The following is a 14,505-nucleotide window of genomic DNA, read 5'->3' on the forward strand; positions in this document are numbered from 1 at the left end:
TAGGTTGGCAGAAGCTGGAACAAGTAACGGGAGCTCACTCCATTATGCGGCACTAGGGATTAGAACCCCCTAACTTCCGACCTTCTGATCAACAAGCTCAGCATTTTAGCCACTGAGCCACTGCATCACTATGCCATTTTATCCTACACTTTCTCTAACTCAACAAACATGCAATAAACTTCCTTTCTCACATTCATTTATTTCTCAGTGACCTGATCAAGAGCAGAATTCAGTCTGCACACATCCTGCCAGATGTGAAAATGAACCTATACTTCCCAACTTTTGTTATCACCTTTCAATCAATATTCTACTGATTACAGGCATGCTTCACAAATAACACTAACAATAACATTATTTCTTCTATCATGAGGCATAGATACAGTATAGTCCTCACACACAGATCCTGCATAAGAAAACACATCCTTATTTTAACATGTCTAGTTACATCCTGTACCCTTCTAGAGATACTGTACCCTTCTAGAGACTGTACCCTTCTAGAGATTCAAGATCAGAATCTGTAATATGTATCCATACTTGTATATTCTCTTTCTTGGAGTGGTTCTGCAATTATTTTAACTTCTTTTATTCTTTCCACTTCTTCCATGGCCATTCCTCCCAGAATCCATTTTTTATTATAAAATAATGCTTTTATAAACTTTTATTGCATTAATATCCTTCACTAATTCTCTCCATTTTTCACCATAAACCATCAACACAAGCAGTCCAGAGTTTAAGAACAAGTTTCATTCTCCAATCTACTGTATCCTTAAGCCAAATTTGTATGTAAGTCAGAACAATATTATTGTATAATACTGAATAAGTAGTATTGTGTGATGAATTTTAATCATTGTGTATTTAACTTGAATCATTGTGTGTTTAACTTGAATTTTGCTACAATAGCCTCTATTCTTAATTATGAGTTGTCCTTAAACTGGGGCATTATTAACCTTCTTGTGTTCATTTTGCTGTCTTGTATGAACAATAGACATACTTAAGACACATATTTGAAACAAACAGATCTTTTTCTAATTAGATACTGTATTCAACAGTCACCCTTCTAATTCATTCTTGGCCTTCTAAAAGACCCAATCACTTTTTTCTTTATTTACCTCATTCTCACCATTCTCCCTTTCATGCCACTTAACAGAATTCTTCTTCCTCTACCACAATCCTTCAGAATATTATACAATTCCAGTCAAAAATAATGTCTGCTTGTTCCATTTTTACAATTCTTTGGAACAAATGTACAACTAACAATAATTTAAGTATTGTTATTGTCATTTGCACCCACAATAAACTAGATAACACAAATTACATTTTTTGAACTGTGAAGCAATTGGTGCCAAAGGCTAAAGAAAGAAATCTGCTGATATTGTCTTTTTTTTCTCTTTCTGTTCAGCAGAAATATTACAAACAGAACTATACTTGGAAATGACATAGAGTCATGACATCAGCTTTCTGAATCCAGTCTCAAGATTTTACCTAGAGAGATCATTGCCTGCTTTAATGATATCAAATTAAAGCACAGTTTAAGTATAGAGTTAAGTAATCTTTGAACATCTGATCTTCAAAAATGGGCAATCTGGACATTTGAATTAATTTTCATAGCACTCAAGGAAACTAATATGGTTGAAATCATAAGCTATGGACTGATTAGAAAACCACAACTGTTAATTACAGTTCAGATTTTAGAATGTATTTCCTTGGTGACTAAGAACTGACAACAACTTGATGTCACATAATCAATCCTTTTCAATACTTGGAAAAACTTGACAGTTTTGTTCAGCTTGTTGCTTTCCAAGAGTTGGGCCACTCTTACAATTTTCACACTGCTTCCAGTAGTGGCTGAGGATGATGAAAATTAAGAGAATTAAAATTCATTCCATTTTTCAAGACACCAATCTGAGGAAGACCTGATTCAGAACTCACCAACTGATAGATATATTAAATGTGTGGTAAAAAGTTTCAACTATATTTTTAAGTAAAAAGCAGCCCATTGGAAAGGACAGAGCTGTGGTTGATAAAGAGCTGCTTCTTATCTTTCCTGCTACCCCTTGGAAGTAGGGGAACTTCTAATCAAGAGCCGTAGGTCGTCCCCCAGGTACTTTTTTTTTTTTTTGCTGCAGGCTGTCATTTCTGACTACTTCTTAAAAAGCAAAGAGGCATGCCAGAGAAAACAGCCCCTGCTCTTCATCTCCTCTCTTGTTCACCTCCCACCCCACTCCCAATACTATAAAGCAGAACCGGCTTCAAATGCTGCCTTGAGACCCTGTGCAGCACAGCCAGCCTTCGCGGATAGTGATAAGGAAGCCGGAGAGAACTAGCACTCCCCGTTCCCTTCATCCCTTCCCCCGCTTTCTCAAGCAAGCTGCAGCCAACCCTTGCCCTCATGCCACCTGTCCTCCAAGGCGGTGGAGATTAGAAGGCTTATTGCTGGCAAGTCGAACACGCTCCAGTGGGTCGGAATCTCCTTAAGTAATCAATTGAACGCGCGAGCCCCGGGGGCGCAGCCTTGTGCCTCGCTTGCCCCAGGGTGTTCTGAGCATTCGCTCTATTGACATTGATGGGACATCTTTCTGCTTCTGTCTGTTCCGTATACGTTATTATAAATGACCTGTAACCAAAGGCCAGCAACCCTACTCCATCTCCCAGGGTGCAATGCGTGCGTAGATTTACGCTGTCCCGTCCCGCCGTCGTCGCCCCCCCCCCCCCCCAGGCAAAGTTCAGCGTGCGCGCAGTTCTCTCTTCCTTTAGTGACCTTCGCAGTTGCTACTTATTATTTTTACGGGCGACCTTAGTCCTACTTTCTAATCCTTCTTGGCTGAGTCCTCTGGCAACGCTTTCTCTCTGCCCTGTCAAACCAGGAACTTTGCCAATTGTCCCGTTTCTAATGTCTCGAAAGTAAAGAATCTGCACCGCGCAGCTCTTACAACTTGTAGAAACGTTGGTGGTCTCCCCAGTATAGCTGCGGTTTTTCCGCCGGGCAATCGGCACCGAGAGTAACCACCTTTTCCGGCCTAACCAGAAGAAGTATTGCCCACTGTATGAGACTGGAAATAGATGAGTGTAACGAAGCCTATGAGACCCCTGTAAGGTAGGATTTCACAAGTTCCTGTTTAGTTTATTAGATTAGTCTAAGTATGTCATACGTGAGACATAATAGGCTAACTATCTCTGCATCCAAAGCAAACGTTTATGTAAAACAAATTTATATAACGATTGTGTGAATGCAATTGCTTTTACTTCAATTAGTAAACAACCACATGGAAAAATGGGGTGATTCCCCCCATGTGAATACGCAGCCATGCAATGAATGCAGGAAATGCCTACTGTATTTGGAAATCCATTTTTCAGTTAAGTTCAGGATTATGAGGTTCCTCATTGGTGGCAGTTGATTCATTTTTGCTCCTGTTGGCCTTCCCAGTAGAGTAATAGTGGGGAAAAGCACATGCCTGAGAGGTTGAATTTTGTGCCAAAAAAAGTCACCACTTAAAAATGATAATATATGTTTTAAAAAACGATTCGGCATTGTACATTGAATGGAGCTTTGGTATAATCAGGTAGAATTGGAAAGAAGTTTCATATGACACAACCTAAAAAATATATATCACCGTAGAGTTGTTTCCGTTACTGTAAAATGTATGTATCTCAGAGTTCATGTGATATGTAACATTTTAATATAAAGGGATCACAAACTTGGAGATGAGACACAACCTTTTTACAGCATGTGAATTCTGATAAATTATCTTGGTTTGTTGCAGATGACTAAAACCATAAATTTTATTTAATACTCTGTAAGAAATTAATGTGAAGATAGACCACTGAACACTCTGAACCTTTAAAAGAATTTATAGACCATAAGTGTTATGTATATAGTTTTCCCTCTGGTCCGCTGCACTAGGGGGCGCTGTGTTAAGCGCTGATTGGCTGACTGCTCGGACAGCGGCATATATAAAGGCTGTCAGAGCAGAGCTCAGCTGTTGCCTGTTAGCAAAGCGCGTGTATTGTGAATTGCCGCGTTGGCAACCTGTTAGCAATAAATTGTTAGCATTCTGTTAAGTCCTGGCTCGCCTCCATTTGTCCACCTGTGTTCTCCGCAAGATAGAACATTTGGCGACGAAGGTGGGATCCTCTGGAGGAGCCCAGGCAGAGCTGTGAGTCACCAACCACGAGCTGAGTCACCAAGAGCTGAATTCCCTCAGGGGAATCACTCGACGAGAGGTCGAGTGAGTCATTGTCCTCGCAGACTACGTTGGCTGAAAATCTACAGAAAAAGTTACCTCAGAGATGGTATCCATGAATACTTTTGCCGCCTTCAACGCGGCCACAGAGACTTGGGTCTCATATATTTCGCGTTTTGAATGTTTTTTAGAAGCCAACGGCTTCACAGATTTAACTGAGCAGCGAAAAAAGGCTTGTTTTTTAAATTTGTGTAGTACTGAGATGTTTAATTTGGCTGAAACCTTAGTTGCCCCACACTCTGTCCACGACATAACCTGGGACGTGTTAATGACCAAATTAAAGAATCATTACGCCCCATCGCTTTCCCGCACTACACGAAGATTTGCCTTTTACCGTAGGGTCCAGCGAGAAGGAGAATCCATAAATGATTACGTGGCTGCGTTACGAGCCGCAGCTATACATTGTAGATTTAGAGACCTAGATGAGGTTTTAACAGATCAGATTGTGGGAGGTGTTAGGGACCTCCGCATACAACGCCATCTACTGGCCAAACCCGAACTTGATTTCACAAGCCCCTGTTGGGCATCATCGCAGGGGACAAGCAAACGCCCCAGATCTTGTCTCCACGATTCACGAGATGGACGGTGTTCCTGGCAGCCTATGACTACACCCTGCTCCATCGACCCGGGAAGCACATCTCCCATGCTGACGCGTTAAGCAGATGCCCTCTACCCATTGCTGTCCAGGATCCTGCTCCTGCCTCCGACGTGCTCCTGATCGACGAAATGCAGTCGCCCATCACAGCAGCTGACGTGGCCTCACACACGCGGCGAGACAAGCTGCTCTCCAGGGTGCTGGCTTGGACTGAGCGTGGTTGGCCAGCCAAACCTCTGGGCACCGAATGGCAACCTTTTGCAACCAGACAACACGAACTCTCTACCCAGCAAGGTTGCCTCCTGTGGGGAAGCCGAGTGGTCGTTCCTGTTTCGCTCCAAGACGCGGTGCTGACTACGCTTCATGAAGGCCACCCCGGCATCGTCAGAATGAAATCACTCGGCCGCAGCTACGCTTGGTGGCCGGGCATGGACCAGGACATTGCACGGTGGGTCTCTGGCTGTGAAAAGTGCCAGGAGTCCCGACCTGCGGGTCCCAGAGCTCCCATACAAAACTGGGAGCAACCCAGAGCTCCGTGGTCCAGAATCCACATGGACTTGGCGGGCCCAGTAAAGGGCCAGGTTTTTATTGTTATTGTTGATGCTTATTCTAAGTGGGTAGAAATTGCTTTATTGTCTAGTACTACTGCCCCTGCCATTATTAAGGTTCTCAGAAGGGTTTTTGCTACCCATGGGTTACCGGATCTGGTGGTATCTGATAATGGTCCCCAATTTACTGCTGCCCTACTCAAAAAATTCTTTGACCAATTGGGAATCCGACATGCATTTGTGGCACCCTTCAATCCGGCGGCCAATGGCCTAGCGGAACGCGCTGTCAGATCTGCTAAAGAAGCGCTGGCTAGGTTCGGTCCACTCAACTGGCAGGAGGACATAGACACTTATCTCTTTTGGCAACATGCCACCCCATGTGCCACAACTAATAAAAGCCCCGTTGAGTTATTAATGGGTCGGCGCATCAGAACAACACTGGACAGGCTTCACCCTGAATATGCCCCAGCAAAACCTCTTGACTCACACTGTCAATTAAAGGGTTTCTCTGTAAACGCTACTGTATATGCCCGGAATTACACCGGCCACCCACTTTGGGTAAAGGGAATCATTAGAAGAATCACGGGTCCCTGTTCGTACTTAGTAGAACTAGAGGACGGCCGAATATGGAGACGCCATATAAATCAATTGCGAAATCGGCAAGGGGAGGCAGACACAACTGGGGAACAACCAGGCCAAAATTCCGAAAACACACAAACACCTACTTCCAGGCCTACCACCCCAGAGCCACCTCAAAATAGAGCAAGGAGACCAAGGGACCTACCTTGTCTTCCCTGTGAACTTCCAGCGGTGGCTGAATCAGTTGGGATAAGGCCCGGGCCGTTGGAAGCCGCGGCCACTAACTCTGAAGCAGACGTCACTCTGCGGAGATCAGGGCGGGTCCGTCGCCGCCCAAGGTATTTGCAAGATTACGCATGCGCCTTCTAAGTGTGAAGGAGTGTTATGTATATAGTTTTCCCTCTGGTCCGCTGCACTAGGGGGCGCTGTGCTAAGCGCTGATTGGCTGACTGCTCGGACAGCGGCATATATAAAGGCTGTCAGAGCAGAGCTCAGCTGTTGCCTGTTAGCAAAGCGCGTGTATTGTGAATTGCCGCGTTGGCAACCTGTTAGCAATAAATTGTTAGCATTCTGTTAAGTCCTGGCTCGCCTCCATTTGTCCACCTGTGTTCTCCGCAAGATAGAACAATAAATACTTGGAAATTGATAGTACAGATTGATTGATGGATGGATGGATGGATGGATGGATGGAATGATATAGGTTACATTTCGTCATCTTTGCAGAGTGTTAGTTAGTTAGTTAGTTAGTTAGTTAGTTAGTTAGTTAGTTAGTTAGTTAGTTATTTTTCTCCTACCCTTACTACTTTTCTAAATAACTCAAAGCATCAAACCTACTAATACTCCTTCCTCTTCCTATTCTCTCCACAACAACAACCCTATGAGATGGGTTGGTCTGAGAGCATGACTGTCCCAAAGGCGGGGCTAGTCTCGTGATTTCTAGCCTGTCTTAATCACTAGACCAATCTGGAGTTTTGAGTCTGTGAATCTTAAGAAAGTGGATAGCTTTCTCTGTATTTCAGTTCTGCACCTGTGGATTGGACAGTCTGCCACACTTGGCTTGTGAAAATTGCTAGGGAGAGGACTGGAAGCTGCATCCAGACTGTTGTTAATACTTCTTTGAGAGAAGGTAAGTTCTCAACAACCCTGAAAGCAGGTATGACTCATCCCTTAGTAGGTCAGTGATCTGAGTAAGTTACAGGCTATATAATATAAAATTGTGGATTAAGTCTCTGTGCAAATGGTATTGTTGGTCTGTATTAAGGATCACTACCCAGAGACCAGTAAAATGTGGGCAATCCAAATAACTGAAAAATTCAATTATTTTATTTTTGATTGCTACTATACATATACATGTTTTATGTTCAGTTAATGGCCCTAAACACTGTGTATTCCTTTTCAATAAGACATTTAGCCTATCATTAATCTTTATTTAAGAAGAAACCCAATTAATATTTAATTTTATTCAGAAAAATCATAATAGACTAGACTAGTAGTATAAAAAGTTTTGATAATATATAAAGAAATCTTGCTGGGATTTAGCTTAGTTCAACCAGCAGATTTTTGAGTATTGGATTCTATGTTTAAGATATGAACTTGCTTTGGAAGAAAGAATCCATATTTCAAGCCGACATCCCAAATCCTCATCAATTGCAACTGATATCCATCCATTGGTGCTTGAGTGATCGAGAACACAACATTAATGAAAGCTGGAGCCAAGGAAATTTTCTTCCACCATTCCTGTCATCCAGTTTCGTATCCCGCTTTTTTAAGGAATTTGATCACCAAACTTCAAAACCATATCTCAGAACTTTGACACTTCTACATATCTAAAATAGTTGGGTGAAGGGGCAGAGGAACCAGGTGTGCAAGAATGAAGGAGACAGATCAAGGAAAAAATCAACATGGAATATTTCCTCATTTACCTACTAGCTACTGTGTTTCCCTGAAAATAAGACAGGGTCTTATTTTCTTTTGACCCCCGAAATAAGCGCTTGGCCTTATTTTCGGGGAGATCTTATTATTTTTGAGGTGCAGGAGGCAACAGGCGTGGTCACCTCATGGCTGCTGCTGTGTTACAATATTTTCAGGGAGGGCTTATTTTCAGGGGAGGGCTTATTTTAGCACATGCGCTCAAAAGCCCGATTGGACTTATTATCCAGGAGGTCTTATTTTCAGGGAAACAGGGTACATACTACAGAGTTATCCATATACCAGCTGGCTGCTACAAAGAGAAATTGCTTCTTAACTTTCAAGTCTCTGTTCATTTACCTCTCTTCTCTGCAGTACTCTATGTCACACTACAGGATGTAGGCTTGTGTACATGGTGATTTGATTTCCACTCTTCAAATACATATTTCTGTAGTGTATCATCGACACAATTAAGCATAACTTCTATATTAGTTTCTGTTGTTCAGATTAAGGAAACATTTAAAGGGATCCATGAACTCCTTATCTCCCAATAAATAGGAGATAGTAGCAACAGGCTATTTCATTGAAAGAAATGAAGAATAGTAGGTAATTGTTGAATGGACTGAGAGATTGGTATAAAAACGGTATGATTTAGTGGGAATGAAAGCAGCATTTTGATTGGTTTGAAACTAACATGATGGGTAACCAAAGTCTTGAAGAGAGAATGCAAAGTGTCTAAAATTAAGCAGGATCAATAATATTGAGGTGGAGTTTAGTGGAGAGAGAGAACTACAAAGCCATAAGACCATATAAGACCATAGGTTGTTGGTAAAAAAGTTGTTCATGATTTAGACCCGGGATGGGGAACCTATGGCACGCGTACCACAGGTGGCACAGGGAGCCATTTGTCAGGGCACGCGAGGCATTGCCTTGTCAGCTGGCCAGCGCACATGTGTGTGCTGGTAAGCTGAGTTCAGCCTTTTTTAAAGCCATTTTTTGCCTTCCCCAGAGGCTTTATAGGAACCTGGGGAGGGCGAAAACAGCCCCCCCCCCCCCCGAGGCTCTCTAGAGGCTTCAGAAGGTTTCCTGAAGTCTCTGGAGCACAAAAAAACCGGCCTACGGGCAAACCGGAACTTCAGGAACAGACTTCCGTTTTGCTCATAGTGCCAGTTTAAGCCCTCCGGAGCCTTGAGGCGTCCTCCGGAGGACGAAAAATGACCCTACAATCACTTCCGATTTGCTCGTAGGGCCGTTTTTAGTCCCCCAGAGCCTTCAGGGAAGCCTCCTGAGGGCTCCTGAAACTCCGGAGGGCTAAAATTGGCCCTACGAGCAACCCGGAAGTCACTTCTGGGTTGCTCATAGGTCATTTTTTGCCCTCTGGAGGCTTCAGGGACGCTCCTGAAGGCCTCAGGAGGACCTCCGGGGGGCGGGGGAGGCTTTTTTTTTGGCCTCCCTACGCTCCTATAAAGCCTACGGAGCCTGGGGAGGGCGAAAAAAGCATACAAAAAATGGGTGTGTGTGCATGCTGGGGGGTCACGCATTGCATTATGGGTGCGGCATGTCCACGCACGACCCCCCTGCGTTCCCCCCCCCCCCGCTTATGGCACGTGAGTCAAAAAAGGTTCGCCATCACTGATTTAGACAGTGATCCTGATCTATGTTATGTACATCTTCTGCCTTATATACAAAGATCAATTTCATTGATGTGTTTTGCAAGAAAGTTTTTTCAAAGCTATATATTCTTCCCCTACCCTTCCCATATCCCAATATGCACCTACCAGATGCATTATTTAAAATACTTTATCCATTTCTTTAAGGTCAGAAAGAAAACGTATAAAAGCACCAGGACTGAACTTGATTCAAAGTACATTTTACTTTCACTTTATTCCAGTGATATAACAGACTTTAAATACCAGTTACATGAAACAGATTGCCCAATTATGTAATTATGAAGTCAATAAGCAATAGCACTTAGACTTATATACTGGGTCACAGTGCGCATGTAGCTGTCATAATTTTTACTACCTTAAAAAAAGCTGCTGCATAATCCAGGTAACTAAAATAAGTAGATTTTCTGAGTTTCTATGATTTTTTTCCTAAAGAAAATAGACCAGTATTGTAAATCTGTGTTCCCCTTCTGCTAATAATTGATCAGGTCACCACAAGACAAATTTGCAGGCTACCTGGAAAGCTCTTGGCCTGACCATTGTTGAAGTTTGCATCATTGGCACTCTATTATCACAAAAGGTGATGGGCAAAAGATGTGAAAGAGCTTTCCCTGCCTTGTTTTAACCGAACTCAGAAGGATGGAAGACTGAGTCAACCTTGAGTCAGTGAGAATCAAACTGCTGGCAGTCGGCAGAATTAGCTTGCAATACTGCACTCTAACCACTCACTCACCAAAGCTCATAGAATGCATTGCATTCCTTGGGGGATTCCCATAAGTGGACTAAAGAGTATTTAGCTACAATTACCCTTTATTATCACTGTGTCATGTGCTGTGTTGCTCTGGTTTCAGTTGGGTCTCTCCCTGTTACAATTAGCACTGAACACTGAGGAGTATACTTCTACCCCCATGTTCTCTGACACTCAGCAGATCTTCTCAGCGATAATGAAAATATTCAATATGAACAATAAGCAGAGAACATACGTAGTAGATTATCTGGTTCATTTAATTACACAGTGCCATTTCCTTAAGCATGTTTTGACTGTCAGGCCATTGTGGAGATGTGAGTCCAATTGTATGCATGTTTTTACTTGCCTGGGTGTGGTTAAAAAAAAGGGGGTGTGTGCATCTATTAATGTAGAAAGATATAAAAATTGTCTTCTTGCATTCACACACAGAAAAATCAACAGTGTTTAAATAATTTCCAGATGTTTGATCTCATTTCTGTAATGTATATTATTACTAAAATATATATTGTGATATTTTTATACACATCTTCATGTTCTGCCACAATAATTTATTGAGTTTCCCATCCCACATGCATATGGATAATTTTTCATAAATTAATATTGTTTTTTCTTCAAAATAGAACTCACTGTGTATAAGTTCACAGACTTTCACTCAATTGTGGTTTTGTGGAGGAGGGAATCCCAAGCATAAGGTATTAATTATAGAAACCCATCACATTTGGAAAAAACCAGGTCAAGAAATCTATTCAGTGGTCTCTGGTGCCATTAATTTCACATTCTCAGAAAACCTTTGCTTACTGAGATGCCAATGCAGCATTCATGGATGGGGAAGAGAGAAGATTCAGTTCACCAAGCAAAACATTTTATGTATTTGTTAATTTATAACAGTGATGGCTAACCTTTTTCTAAAGGTGTGCCAAAACTGTATGCGCGGGCACTATCGTGCATGTGCACGCCCCCCCCCCACCTGCGCATGCACGAGCAACTACCACCACCACTCATGCATGAGCGACACACACACACACAGGAAATTTTTGCTCTCCCCAGGCTCCGGAGGCTTTCCTGAAGCCTGGGGAGGGCGAAAATGGCTTCCTCCAGCCCTCTGAAAATCAGCTGGCCAGTGCACGCATGCGCACCGGAGCTGAGGGCTGCCATGCCGGCAAATAATGGCTCCACGTGCCACCTGTGGCACACATGCCACAGATTTGCCGTCACAAATATATAAAATGAACATGAACTGTGGTGGCATAGTGGTTAGAATGCAGTACTGCAGGCTACTTCAGCTGATCACCAGCTGCCAGCAGTTTGTCAGTTCATGTCACACTGGCTCAAAGATAACTCAGCCTTCCATCCTTCCGAGGTCGGTAAAACGAGGACCCAGATTGTTGGGAGCAATATGCTGATTCTGTAAACCACTTAGAAAGGGCAGGAAAGCACTGTGAAGCGGTATATAAGTCTAAGTGCTATTGTTATGTAGGGAAGTTACAAGGAAGATAATCAATATACAGCTTAATCAGATGTATTTAATTTTGTTACAGGTGCTTGATGCCTAGCTTCCAGTGTTTTTATCATTTGAATTTATATTCCACTGTTTTATCCATAGGTCGTTCAATCCCTCTCTTTCATTAAATCAATGAAAATACCTAAAATTGTTATTGAGGTTCAAATACATTTGTACTCGGTATTCAAAAATGATTCCTTATTTTAATAAGAATTAACTTTCAGAAATACAGTCAGTGAGACTTTATTAGATGGAGTGGGTAATAGGGGGTAGGGAATCACTGAAAACAGAAAGAGACTCTCCTTCAAATACATTTTTTTTTCTTCTTCTTCTAACCATTAAAACCATATTTTTCTTTCAGAACTGATGGAAGACAACTTTCAAAGGAGAAGGCATTGATGAAGGGAATACCAAGCGAGTGAAAGTAAAATGTGGATGTTACTTGCTAAAAACTTGCTAAGGACAAAACTTTATGAAGACTGCTTTCGAATTTTGCTGCGAACACCAAAGGGCAAGCTGAGGCATCCAAAATATTTTTCATTGAGCAGTAAACCTTGGCTACATTCAGCAAGGATAGCTCAGGCAGTTGAGACCTTCAATATTGGCACAACGATCCAGAAAGTGGAAACTCTAGAGAAAAAACAGTTTATCTGTGTTCATTGGGAAGATGGCAGCGAGAGCCTTTACCCTTCAGTGTGGCTACGAGATAATTGCCAGTGCCCAGACTGCTTCCTACACTCTGCTAAAGCTCGAAAACTGCTTCTGGAAAATCTAGATATCGATATCGAGGTGAAAGATGTCATTTTGACAGAACAGAAAAAGGTAAAAGTATTTATGGGTATGTGCAGTTGTAATATTTATTTATTTCTTTCTTAGATTTTTAAACCGCCCCCTCTCCCAAAAAGGGACTCGGGGCGGTGTACAGTCAGTGCATAAAATACAGACATAACAATAAAATACATTTAAAATACATTAGAGGGGGAGATAGACTGTACAAGAGCTCACTGTGTATAAAAATGAATGCAACAAAATAAAACCATGTAATAAATCGATTAAACAAAATCATGTGACTCAAGCTGTTGCGGCCAAAGAGACAACACATCCCCTGATTTAGATATTAGTTTTCTATTGATGCACCCTAAAATCTACTTTTCTGCGACCACATAATTCTGCGGGCCAGTATTTTTTGCAGTCTACTGCTGTTCCAAAATCTTTTTAACAAGTGTTTTTACCAAGCCAGTTTTCTCTCATCTTGTAACCTTGCTGTGGTATCTATTCAATTTTATTCTTTGCAAAGGTACAAGATGTTCACTTGCGTGGAATTCACTTGGCTTCGCATTCTTTGCGAGGCCGAAAGAACTCTTATGAAACAATTTTGAATAAAGTGCCATTCAGACTGTGCTACAGACAATACAAATGAATGTTTGTTTCTATTTCATGGAAGAAGGTAAATATTGTTTGGCCAGATGACCACACCAGTGAATTTGAGGCTGAATGGTTGAAGAGAAGATGCTTTTCTGACCGAGCTAGAGCAAAAGCACAAGAAGAATTGTTTTTATCAGGTAAGAATTTATGTTGTTGTGATAAAGTACTAAGGCAAAAGTCTCAGAAATGATCCATAGGCCACATGCTGATCTTCAAGTCATTTTTCTACAACAGTACTTTGTAGGCACTGAGGTTTCTATCTAGGAAGGCCCTGATGCCAGACACTACATAGATGCACAGTCTAGCTCCCTGATGGCGAACCTATGGCACGCGTGCCACAGGTGGCACACGGAGCCCTCTTTGTTGGCATGCGAACCGTCGCCCCATTTCAGCACACACGCCTCCCGACAACCAACTGGTTTTCGGGTCTCTGCCGCGCATGTGCCGGGGGTCTGGGGGGAGTTCAAGGGCATCACACGTGCATGCATGGGGGGGCAGGGCACGCGGAGGGTCACACATTGCATTACGGGTGCTTGCTCTTTCGGCACGTGACGACAAAAAGGTAGCCATCACTGCTCTAGGTCATGATGTGTGTTACAATTCTCCTTAACACAATCCTGCTTAACTCAGCAGGATTGTGTCCACTGGACTCTGTAGTTGGCACCTCAAAGTCTGTCAGGCCTGGCAGTGCATCCTATGAGAATCCTTTACCATGGCAGGCCCTGCTTCTGAGGAATCTGTATGGAGACAGTGTGAATGCCCCAACACTGGAAGTCTTTAAGAAGATGTTGGACAGCCATTTGTCTGAAACGGTATAGGGTTTCCTGCCTAGGCAGGGGGTTGGACTAGAAGACTTCCAAGGTCCCTTCCAACTCTACTATTGTATTGTATTGAAATAAGGCTTAGTTAGGGCCAGGAGTGAAGAAGGAGGAAACAGCTGAGAAGGAATGGATCTCACTGCCAAAAGTAGGGCTTTCTCTGCCAGATGAGGATCAGAAAGAAATCAAGTAAGCAAGACTTTGCTATTATGCAAAGGAAAGAAGGATTCTGCTGGGCCAGGAAAGGAAAGAAAATGAGAAGCAGGCAAAAAGAACAAAATATCTTTCCACTCAGGAAGGAAAGAGAATGAAAACAGTATTTTGGCAGGTCTTAGTGGAATAGAATTCCTAGATTATATCCTCCTAGATAGAACCTTAAAGCTATAAATATGTTACTTATAAACTGAGTAATAAAAACCAATTTTGATGTTATGGTCAATGAAAAATATTGCTATCTAAGTGGTCAAATACTCTG

At 42.4% G+C, this 14,505-nt stretch overlaps 1 protein-coding gene across 2 annotated transcripts in view; it reads left to right on the top strand.

Annotated features, from left to right (window-relative positions):
- The first annotated feature begins 2,785 nt into the window (after nt 1–2,785).
- Nucleotides 2,786–14,505, top strand: part of BBOX1 (gamma-butyrobetaine hydroxylase 1) — a 39,238-nt gene continuing 27,518 nt past the window's right edge. The window contains exons 1-4 of one of the 2 annotated variants that reach the window (XM_081938334.1): nt 2,786–3,094; nt 6,983–7,089; nt 12,149–12,609; nt 13,232–13,349. In XM_081938334.1, coding sequence (XP_081794460.1) covers nt 12,217–12,609; nt 13,232–13,349 — 511 coding nt within the window. In that variant the 5' untranslated portion in view covers nt 2,786–3,094; nt 6,983–7,089; nt 12,149–12,216. The remainder of the gene's footprint in view (nt 3,095–6,982; nt 7,090–12,148; nt 12,610–13,231; nt 13,350–14,505) is intronic. The other variant, XM_081938335.1, reaches the window with a different exon arrangement.

The sequence above is a fragment of the Natrix helvetica genome (assembly GCF_964273705.1).
Source record: "Natrix helvetica genome assembly, chromosome: 1".
In the NCBI taxonomy this organism is placed as follows: domain Eukaryota; kingdom Metazoa; phylum Chordata; class Lepidosauria; order Squamata; family Natricidae; genus Natrix; species Natrix helvetica.